At 34.5% G+C, this 11,771-nt stretch overlaps 2 protein-coding genes across 2 annotated transcripts; one reads left to right on the plus strand and one right to left on the minus strand.

Moving 5' to 3' along the window:
• Positions 1-294: 294 nt before the first annotated feature.
• Positions 295-3,951, minus strand: LOC144452332 (uncharacterized). Its single transcript, XM_078143408.1, has 4 exons — positions 3,634-3,951; positions 1,860-2,003; positions 1,255-1,422; positions 295-866 (listed from the first exon to the last, which is right to left on the minus strand). The coding sequence occupies exons 1-4, from the start codon at positions 3,701-3,703 to the stop codon at positions 709-711; spliced, it is 540 nt and encodes a 179-aa protein (XP_077999534.1). The 5' UTR covers positions 3,704-3,951; the 3' UTR covers positions 295-708.
• Positions 3,952-4,051: 100 nt separating this feature from the next.
• On the plus strand, positions 4,052-9,632 carry LOC144452324 (eukaryotic translation initiation factor 4E-binding protein 1-like). Its single transcript, XM_078143397.1, has 3 exons — positions 4,052-4,333; positions 5,820-6,008; positions 7,826-9,632. The coding sequence occupies exons 1-3, from the start codon at positions 4,192-4,194 to the stop codon at positions 7,858-7,860; spliced, it is 366 nt and encodes a 121-aa protein (XP_077999523.1). The 5' UTR covers positions 4,052-4,191; the 3' UTR covers positions 7,861-9,632.
• The last annotated feature ends 2,139 nt before the right edge of the window (positions 9,633-11,771 follow it).

Below are 11,771 nucleotides of genomic sequence, written 5' to 3' on the forward strand. Positions count from 1 at the left end.
GATCAAAGTGGGTCATATGGATGAGGATTGGGTATTAATTTTAGATTTTGAATTTATAAAACAATTTTATCATGGCTTCCTACTTGAACAATCAATGTAAAACAACATAGACCAAGTCCTTGTTTGTCACTTAATACATTGCAAAAGACTGATAAATGTGTAAAATTTTTATTATTGTATGTACGTCCAATAACAAACTTTTTACACATTCATTAATCGTTTGCAATGTATTGAGTTACAACACACAGACTTGGTCTATGTTGTTTTACATTGACTTTTCAAGTAGGATGCCATGATAAAATTGTTTCATCAATCAAAAATCCCAAATAAATATCCAATCCTCATCCATATGACTCACTTTAAGGGACTGTGATCAGCCAGAGAATATTCATTATATAAGGTTAATCACTGTCTTCCACTCACAGTGACACCCCCTTATGTCATTTATATTTTGCAAGGCTGAACAGAGAAAATACATCAGGGAATACTTCACTAATAATTTAAAATCTAAATTTTACAATTTTCATAAATATTGAAAGTTTTGTTTCTGCCTCAGAGAAAGCCTAAACATAAAGTCGACATCATCCATAAATATTGATTTTCTTGAACACCAGGGGTGCTATAACAATGATGGAGGAAAGCCTATATATGTAAATCCTACACGCTATCAGTAAATATCTTTTTGGCCACTAGAGGGTGCTATAAGTATCAGGCCATTTCTTCATCCTGGTGAGGATCACTGAATTGAATAGACAAATGGTGTTTACATTCTTCTATGGCATTATGTGTCACTTCATTCAATGGATTGTACTTCAGATTCAACATTTTCAGCTTCCCCCTCTGTAGCAATATTGCCATATTGATGCCTGTTTCAAAAAATAAACGAAACTTATTCTTAATATTGTTCTCTTCTAAGAAAAACAAATTATCAAAGTCTTTAAAAATACCACCACAGGCAGGAATTGTGGAAATTAGTTTCACTACTAAATGAATACAAAACAGCTTGAATTGAAGACTATCTTTGACAAATTTCACATCTCAGTAGGCTTTTTCAAGAAGTTTGAAGGAAATTAGTATCACGCACTTTACAGTATTAGATAGCTTTACTGCTAAATTAAGAAATGAATGAAACAACCTTGAGATTTCAGACAATTCCTACCTGCAGACAAAAAGACAATTTGCCAATATTTGGACATAAATATCCAGTTATAATATGTATACCAATGATGATATTAAAAGACATCACCTACTTACTTTCTATTTGATTATTTTCTACATTTAGATCTTCCAGACTTGATAAACTATAGATGACCTCAGGGAAGACGGAAAATGCATTGCTAGACAGATCTAGGATAGATAGGTTTGTCATGGCAACCATTGTGGCTGGAAGACTAGATAAACAGTTACTAGCCATGTTGAAAACTGTGAAGGGAATAGACAGAGAATATTTGTTTTTTTGGTAAAATGATTTAAGAGGTACTTGTAATGATAACCATGCATTCAAACTGTTCGGAGATTTCAGTTTTCGTCATGTGACATGATGAATGTAAAGGAATTGAACTATAAGAATATAATCAGATATTACTACCCAATATTTTTGTTCTGTATGTGCATTGTACATCCTGACTATTAGACTGTATATTATAGGTTATGTATGTGCATACAGTATTTAAATAAAACATATTTCAGAATTTTTTTTTAGGAATACAACACAATATAGTCTGCGCCTGAATACAAACTAGTGAAAAGGTACAGCTGCTTTGGCTTCACAGTACTAGTGTGTTTGATTACATTTCTTATTACCAGAACTATCACACTGCAGCAGTACGTATCACTTTAGTGTAATCTTTACAACTTACCTTTTATTTGGGGAAATTTCTGTCCAATTTTTGCAGGTATTCTTTTAAGCACATTCTTTGAGAAGTCGCAGGTCTCTGGTTTAGTTTCACTGAAGAAGAAAAAGACTGCATCTGGTATTGCTTTCAGAGAACAGCTTGATAGATCTGTAACAGGTAGAAATATATAACACACAGAGCAATCACATAATGAGAAGACAGTGTATATACTTAGAGTTTATATTGTTCATGGTTCCAAGAATCAATAGAACAGTAAAACATAGTTAATTGATACAGTAAATTAGAAAAATGTGATGTTTTGATTTGTCTAGATTCAGGGAGCTCTAGACAAGTTTGTAGTATAAAAAATTTCAATTGTACTAAATGTTGTACTGTCAGCTTTGCTATTTTCCATTCTCCCTTTAATCTTTTACCTAAGATTGTAAAATATTTCTTCTTTTTCAATGCTGTAACAAATGAGTAATAAATAAATAATAATAAATGCTAAAATAGAATTAAAAAGGTTTTAATTTTACTCATTTGGCAATTTTGAGCACTTTTACAATCAGTTAGTACACCTGGTGGTGGAAGTCCCTGGATGGGTGGGTACCCATGCTTGTTAGCGAAATTTCAATGAAAAGCAACCCCTTTTGTTAGTGAATCTGGGAGAATATCACTGCCAACACCCCCCCCCCCCATTTCCAAAACCAGGGAGGTTTTACCTTCAAGGACACCTAATCCATACACTGCACCATAAACGGTTTGCCCAAATGTTAGGGTGATCTGAAAAAACACCCCCTTTTCAGTGAAATTTCTAACAAGCATGCATACCCGCTTCGTCTGGGATGGCCAGCAGCACCAGAGTAGTACACAAGTACACGACTATTTCATATATACTGAACCTTTTAATTTGCTGTGATACTTTCCTGTCACATTACTGGAAGTGTTGGACACATTAATATTATCAACACTAATTCAATGGTCACCTCACTGTGGTTTGTTTGACCCAGGTCATTAATTTTTAACAACATTTTATTTTCAACTAACTTTTGAAACTTTTTGAAACTCATAATGGAATCATCAGAAAATGTTTTATTTTTTGTCAAGGTATTCTTATAACAACAAATAGCATTTAAATGCATAATTAATTACTCTGCAATTATTCAGTTCTTGAGAAAATTTACATGCATATTAAGTCATTTGTGGATTTCACATAAAAGAAGTCACCCTGACATCAGAAACATTAAAAAACTTAAATATCATAGGATATATATGATTATGTGATATCTTGAAACATGTCTGACAATGGTGATCAAGAAATACAAAATCTAAATAATCCTATTTTGACATTTAGCATATTGAGCTTACTGAAATTATTCATACATCCATAATAAACTATTAATATGTATAAATTTACATGTGAATGTTATATTTCATCAAGCTGCTAGGTAATGTGTTGCATTTCCTACAGCATATATATTTCAATACAACTTACAAGAAATGAAATTTCAAATTCTATATTTTGGAATATTATGAAACATATATTTACTAATTTGTTTTAGCACCAAAATCCAATGAAGAAATGTAGTTACATATGCAATAAAGATTCTATTCTATTCTAATGTAGCTAGTTAGAAGAACTTTGTTCCTTGTTAACTCCTAGTCCAAGAAAGGTGACAAGTAAATCATTGACTGAGTTGCGAGTATTTAGTTTCCGTTCTCTTCGTACCAAAGAAAGAATCTTTCCGATGAGTTTGCTCTCCAGGGAATTTCAGTGTGTATTGGTCTAAATGCCTACCTAATAATCTCGTAGTTTGTGCTTCTCGACACCTATTCGCAACTTCTGCCACCTCCTGGGCGGCTGACATCCTCGGGTTGGTCTTGTAATGTACGAAAATTGAAAGCCCTGTTTTCAAGTAGAGAGGAGTTATTACACTTTCACTCGGTTCGGATCATATCCGAGTATGAATGCCCTTGTAAGTTGTAATGTAAGCGCTACGTGCGAAGCCCTTCTCTCCTCGCTGCAATGACTCAAGGGCTTCTCGTTCGCTAGACTGAAATTACACTGCGAAATACCCAAGCCCGAATTCCTATACAAACCGCTAACATTGCCAACTTTTCGTCGGTCGATTGTGTCGTGATGTCACTTCACTCCGAGTCAAAAGTTTAAAGGTTAAATATTTCGGCTATGTTCGGCTTCTTCCGGTTAGCTTCGACGTAAACTCGTGACACGACGGTGGAATGGTGTAACATCTTGGAGGCTGTGTTTGCGTAGCTTTTCACAATTTTCCCCAGGTTTCATGACGGTTTTCTCTGGTTACTTGTCTTAAATTCAGCCTAAGGTTTTATTTTAAGTATGTCACAGCAAGCTGCACCGCCCAAGCTCACTACGAGCCGTCAAATTCCGACTCGGAAGGTGATTTTGAACGACCCATCGCAAATGCCCAATGATTATAGCTCAACGCCAGGAGGGACCATTTTTTCAACCACGCCAGGAGGTGAGTGCATCCATACATGTTTCTTATTCATCACTAGTTCTCGGCGATGTAAGACATATAAGTACATGAAATCCAATTTAGTGGAATTTGATATAATTTCGAGTTTCTGTCAGCGAAGAAATAAGGATCCCCAGGTGTTTGATAAGTACGGAAACACAGATAAACAGGACGTTACGCACACATTGTAACGACGTTTTTCTCATGGTGCGACATTAGGCCTTCGTTTCTCGACACACTATTGCCTTCTCGAGGCTTTCATGTATGTCTAAGCGAAGATTTTAATACTTAGGTTATTTCTGATTAAAAACTAAAAGTAATAATTAACATTTCCCAGTATTTCGGTAGTTTTTAGAACATATGTTATATCCAAGTTGATCAAAACACGATACAATGTCGTATGTGTGCACGATCACGTCATAGTCGATACCACGTGACTTTGTTTTGATGTGATCATCACACCATTTTGTCCTTGTGGGGGTTTCCCAAATCACTCGACAGTTAGATTTACGGATGACTTATAACGTGAATATTGGTTTAGTTTTCTCTTATTAACACCAAGATGAGAGGAAAATCATTTAAAATATTATGAAATTCTCTATTGATGCTTTTTTCATGAAAACGATGGATGTTTAGTGCAGCTGACAACATATACCCATTCTGTGCACAGTACAGTTGTGTTTATTTGTCAGTGTTACACAGTTAATATGTCTGTTTGGGAGACACAGACAGTCAGTGTGTGTTATAGAGGTCACTGGTTTGGTGTTTGCTTAGTGACTTTGTTCAGTTTTATAGTTGAATTTGACTTGTTTGTACTGCGTAGTCAACTTGACATCCTGTTTGAAATAAAAGGAGAATGTTAGCTTTAAATATGAATTTATGCAGAATATCATACCAATTTTATCTTTGTTTCACTGAAATGTGGAAAATGAAAATGTTGGTTTGAGTTTGTTTCTAAACATGATAAAATTACTGAGGAACTTGCTGACCTTTGACCTTGGCAATTGTCCAAGTTCTTGCATCAGTTTTTCTAGTCAACAGTTCCCAATGTCCTAATTTGTGCAATCAATATGTAAACAATAACAAATCTAAGCTCAGTTAAACAAGCTGAAAAGGAACGCTTCTAAGAAAGTCCCAATATTCTAAATGCAAGTATCTACATTTTGTATGGCCAGAGTCAAAGGGGGGGGGGGGGGGGTCCCCAAAATTCTTCAAGAATCATGGGTTCCCAATACTCTAAATGCAAGCATCTACCTCTGGAGTTATGAGTGGGTCTCACCTTGGAAAGTGATTGGGTGTGTGTCTTACAAGGAAAAGGCGCAATATTAATACTAATAACAATAACAAATACTAGTAACTGTAGTATTACCCATTTTCAGACAGGATTCAAGCCAATCTTTTACAACTCATACTACATGAACTAAGTTCATTTATTGAGCTTGTGTGACATTGTGCGATCGTCCCTTATGCTATATTTGTTTTCTAATAGGCACTCGCATTATTTACGAACGTAAATTCTTGATGCAAATGAGGAATTCACCACTTGCACGGACTCCACCCAAGAATTTGCCAGTTATTCCAGGTGTTACTAGTCCAATAGAAAACACTAAGAAAGTTCAACAAAAATCGAAGAATAACGCTAATCATGAAAACAGTGATAAAGATAAGCCAATATTGGGTAAGTATAATGGTTATTGGATTTAGCCAAGTAGGTAATGCAGATTGGTGTTGAGAAACTGATGTATGTGTTTGGGGGACTTCAGTTTGTTTTTACAATGTAGTATTATATGCTGTTATTTATGTTAGGCTATGCAAATTGCATCATATATTGAATGTAGAAAGGGTATGCTAATGAGGTCAAACAGGGTCGCTCTAGCTTAAGAGAATTGAAAAGTTATGTTTTTATGTCAATTCACACATTATGAAATCCTTCATTTGTCTACCATGAAAGTAAGCAATCAAGATATACCTAACAATAGTTTATAATATTCCCTGATGGTAATGTCTTCATATTGAGAATCCAAGTTTTTGAAGCATGGCCAAGTGCCATGAAATACAATAAAAGTATTCACTACATGTTTTCAAAGCACATCATCTAAAAAGCAAGTTTCAAATTGCTATAATGCTAATATTAAAACACAAGTCTCAAATTAATGAGACAAAACATTAACTCTGGTATCTGGGAAAATGTCAGAGATGAAACATTTATGACTAACAATATTTTGAGGTCATATAGCAAAATCTAATCAAGTGAAGTTGTGTACTGTCCACTGTGTTTGTTTCTGTGTTAGCATGCAATTCTGCATGAACAAAAATGTTTTGTTCCAATGTTAACCTCTTATTTTCCTGTATATTTTATAAGTAATTTGTTTTGTGAACTGCCCCCCCCCCCCTCTTTTTTTCCATCCAGAAGTAACGTTAAAGAGTTCCATATTTGAGTGGAGCTATGATCTTTGCTGTAGACAAAATGTTTGCTTGTACAGAGTATGTTTTTGGTGGAGTTATGATCTTTGCTGTAGACAAAACGTTTGCTTATACAGAGTATGTTTTTGGTGTACAGATATATGTCTTTCAAATTTTCACCAAGTTGTAATTATTTCATAAACATGAATCCTGTGACTTGCCACCCTTTGATCAGCCGAGAATGGTTGTGAAGCAGATTATAATGAATAAATAAATAAATAAATAGAGATTTATATAGCACCAAGTATCCATCAAGTGATGTTCACTGGTGCTTACAATTGATACTGTCATAAGTAGGCTCTCTCAAATAGGTATGTCTTTAGTCTTAATTTGAAAGTCACAATACTCAGTGCAGACTGGCTAGTGTTTGGTAGTGTTTAATGTATAATGCATGGAGTTTATTCAAAATTTATAAACACAGTCAGTCTGTGATATCTCCAAATGCAGAGAGGTACACTGTAAATATTTATAGTGGTGTAGACATTGTTTTTGACAAGGTTTGAGGAAAGATAGGGAAACCTTGTCAAAGTCCAAGAGATTTCTGTAATATTTACCATAGCCAGCTTGATAAAAATAATGTGGAACATAGGTCAGTTTTATGTACTTACCAGCTCAGCTGTAATAAAACGTTTGTAGAAATCAAATTGTACCTGTACAGCTGTATGAAACAAAGTGAAATACAGTTTACTAAATATACTACATGTACATATACAAAATGAATGTATTATGCAGGTGAATAGGAACAAAGAAATTGCAGCTTTGTATTGCATCAGTATACACATACTTGGTTTAATCCTAGCTGTCAACATGAAACATCAGGTCTTCTTAAGAGATGTGAAGTCATGGGTGATGTTTGCAGATATGTGACTTTGAATACATGTACATTTGTATATGTGGCCATTAACGTTTATACTTTTGTTATGCATGCACAAGTTACACATTGCATTTCACAAGTTCTGTAATGCAAAGTATGTGCATACTAACATAATGAAGCTATCAACAGTTTGATTTTCTTTCATGTTGCTTCTACAGAACTTGATGAGCCACAGTTCCAGATGGATATTTAAAAGTTCAACTTGGAAATCCTCAACACTTACATTAGACAGTGCAGCACGATGGATATAGCTGGTGTTTACTTATGATGACTTGAGGTGCAATAGAAGTTCAAACGGTGGTCATCATACATTAGGGACGTTGATGTGAATTGGAGTTTCATACAGTGATCAAAGAGTGACTTGACATACGACTCACATTTTCAAGATATGTCAAACAAAAGGCAAGACAGAAGTTTTTGTGATGTTTGCATCATTATTTCATAATGTGTGTTTAGAAGTGTTGTCAGGGTGATGACAGAAGACAAACCAGGGAAAATTTACACTTGGGAGGATGTAAAGATTAAATCAAGTTTATTTAATTTTTTTAGATAATTAATCATGTTTTATCCACAGGGTATGTAGAGTGATTATTCCTATCATGACTTAATTGTGTTTACAGATTGATTACCAAATGACTGTCTACAATAAGAGATGTAGATAGTATCAGAGTAACTTTAATTAGTACCAGGCTTCTCCCCAGGCCTTTCTAATATAGTTGGTTTCACACTGAGATTTCCTTATACGATATAAGTTAATTAGCATAACAGTATATTCCTTTTGTCATGTAAATTCATACTGTTCTGTGTGTGGTTTCTGGGGAGAACACTGACTAGTACTCAGGTTGGTTCTTGCTAAATGTTGCTGGTGTCAAAACTGGAGGTTAGGCTCAGCTCCTTTGTTCTGTCTAGTTTATGATAAGGTTGAAAAAAGTTGTCGTGTAAGCGATTGCTTTTTAAGTTGAGGTCAGTGATTTGAACTTTGGGTACTAGTGAGACTTGACAGAAAAATATATGATATGTAGGACTAGTTAAGTAGTTGATCTTATCATGCTGCGAAAAAAGAGCTAGCCAGTGCAATTTGGTTGTTTATATACTCCTATATCATGTAAGACGTTATATCAATATAGAAGTAGGTAAAAACAGTAAACCTGGCCAAGGATGCCTTTTAGTATCCAGTTTTTTCCAACAACTGATTTACTGAGGACAGTTCCAGAGTCCGAGATTCTTCTTTAACCATGACTTGACTTCAGGGAAGCCCTTGAGTTCTCTTGGGCTAGCAGTGGATTTATTCTACTATATTTAGACAACAAAACAAAAAATAGACATATGGATAGCAAGAGCTAACCTGACAACTAGACTTTTGTTTAAAGTAATATAGATATATTTACATACAAAATTTCTTAGATCTTCCATCACAAGTGTTGCCCTATTTGGAATTCACAAATATCAGGATTATCTCATTCTATTCTCTGTAGATAAAATACCAGTTATTTTGTCAAACTGGCCCGTAATTTATTTTCCCGTGAAGAACCAATGACGCCATTGTTTTTAAGAGTTTTTTTTCTTAAAATATTTCTTATTACATATTTTTGAAATGGATTTTGAAACATGTTTTGTGTTATAGTGTATGTAATTTTCTTCTGAGCAACCTGTGGTTGACACATGATTTGCCACTTGGGTCACTTTATGAAACTTCTATGTAATTCAATAACTCATGATGTGATGGAGAGTCATCCCATTGAAAGGCAGTTTTTCTTTTCACTGTATTTATGCTTTATTTTGTAAACCAGCCATTCCATGTATGTAGATAACATGTTCAAACTCTGTTCTGGCCAAAAGTAGAGAATGCTGCATTAAACATAGGTTCTTCATATGGTTTATTATAACTAATGTATTCACTATGCACTTATGAATGTACACAAATTGTGTGATATCACATACATACATACACACACACACACACACACACACACACACACACACACACACACATACAACATAATGTGGTAAACCACCTTGCAGTCTTTTGTGAAAGTAACATTGTACAAGGATGAGTGAAAATGAAGATTAATCTTTTCACCATGGATACCAATAGCATGGAATTACAAGGAGTGGACAGTGACGTGTATAAGTTCCTTATAAGTTCCTAATCTTACACCATTAACCTGATAAAGCCTATATCCCATATATAGGGTATAATTAGAAAGATATCCCGAAACCAAGTCACTAAAGGGTGAAATAAAAAGATTGAAGATGTAGTTAAATTAACAGAATTAACGCCATTGACATTTACCATGAAACTTATGGATATCGTGTTCGAAGTTGAAACTTAGAGATATGGTGTTCAAAGTTGAAACTTAGGGATATGGTGTTCAAAGTACATGTGTGCTACAGTACTGAACAGTAGTTCTACCCATCCTGTCAGAATACCACTTTCTAAGATCACCCCTAGTGGCCAGACTGCACAATCTTTTATTTTTACAATTATCAGACTATGACATGTAAAATCCAAATGGACTGTGTATATGTATACCCACACAGATATGTTTATAGTTGTGAAATGAAGTATATATCAATTCATGAAATGTGGTGTTTCCGGTTTTGTAGATATAATGGTCACTCAATGGAAATGTGGCATTTCTGGATTTTCGGCAATTCCGTTTTCTGACCGTCATGTAAACAGAACTGGAAATGCCACCCTTTCATGCACTTGTGATGCCATTTTCATATGAAATCAGGGTACACTTCAGAATCTTTGCATATGAAAATTTAATAAAGTCAACAGTCAACACACTAGACTGACTGGTCAAAGACATGTGTCAACTAGTTGGCACTTCGCACTCTTCACACTATATAAGTGTGACAGCAAATTTCCAGAGCTGACAGAGACAGGCTTGCCAAGTACAACATGAACTTATTTGTCAAAACATGTCCAGTATTTTAAATCAGTGGATATATATGTGAACCTGTAAATTATTGGTTATTGAAATTATATGCATGTGAATGTCTAAGAAGATACATGTATGTTATTTTCTGTTAGTGTAACATTATTTGATCAAAACTACCTACTGGAAGGACAAGAATTAATGATTGTTGTTTTCATTTTTAGATAGTGCATGTTGACTGTCGGTAGTTGATTTTGTACACTAAGTTTAATTTTACCTGATGTCTTGGACACTAAAGATGTATGTAAAAAAAGAGAAAATGATTGAAGATTTTAATAAGTTTTCTTTGAATAGTGAAAGGTTTGCATACTAATTAGCTTATTTGCATACTCATTGTTTGTAGGGGAGGGGGGGGGGGGAGTTGCATCATTGAATGATTGTTGTGAATTCTCTATGTCCTGACAGAACATCGCTGACATAAACCACTGTTAAAATATAATTTTGTAAATAGTGTGGTGATTTTTTTATCTGCTTGAAGTCAGAAGTATGGAGATTTGAAGTTATAGAAGGGATTTATGTTATTTGCATAAAAATGCACATCTTAATACTTGAATCATGCATTGGTGTTAGGGGTCACACTAACTTCAGTTGACAATCCAAAATCAATATTCCTCTTGTTGATACAAAGTTGTGGATAAGCACTTGTACCAAACCCTGTACATCAACTATTTTCTAAATTAGGATCATTGAAAGTGTATACGTTTCATAACCCCCAAAGGAAAGTAGTCATGTCCCTCATTTTATACAAATATTCAAGAGAAATGCAAGGAAAGTGCATCTTTATCCAGGAACACATAGTGTACCAAATGAAAGATAAACTTGTTTGTTGACAGCCTTTGTCAATTTATTCCTATGAACTTAATACAAACGGATTTAATAGAGATGTTTTTTTTCCGGTTCATCAAAAAGGTGGATTAATTGTGAACACATTATTTCACAATACATCATATCGTTTGCCAGATGTAACAGTAATCCCCTAGTCAAAAATACCATTTCACTTTGCACTGAGAAATATTTTAGCGTTATAACCCAAAAGTGGATATTTTTGTTGCCGAAAAGTTTTCATATATAAATTCACTTCAAGAGCAGAGTGTGAATGGATGTACATACCTCACGATACGGAAAAAAAGTTTACAACTATCACTGGCCAGTTTCACAT

The sequence above is a fragment of the Glandiceps talaboti genome, chromosome 22 (genome assembly GCF_964340395.1).
Source record: "Glandiceps talaboti chromosome 22, keGlaTala1.1, whole genome shotgun sequence".
Taxonomy (NCBI): Eukaryota; Metazoa; Hemichordata; class Enteropneusta; family Spengelidae; genus Glandiceps; species Glandiceps talaboti.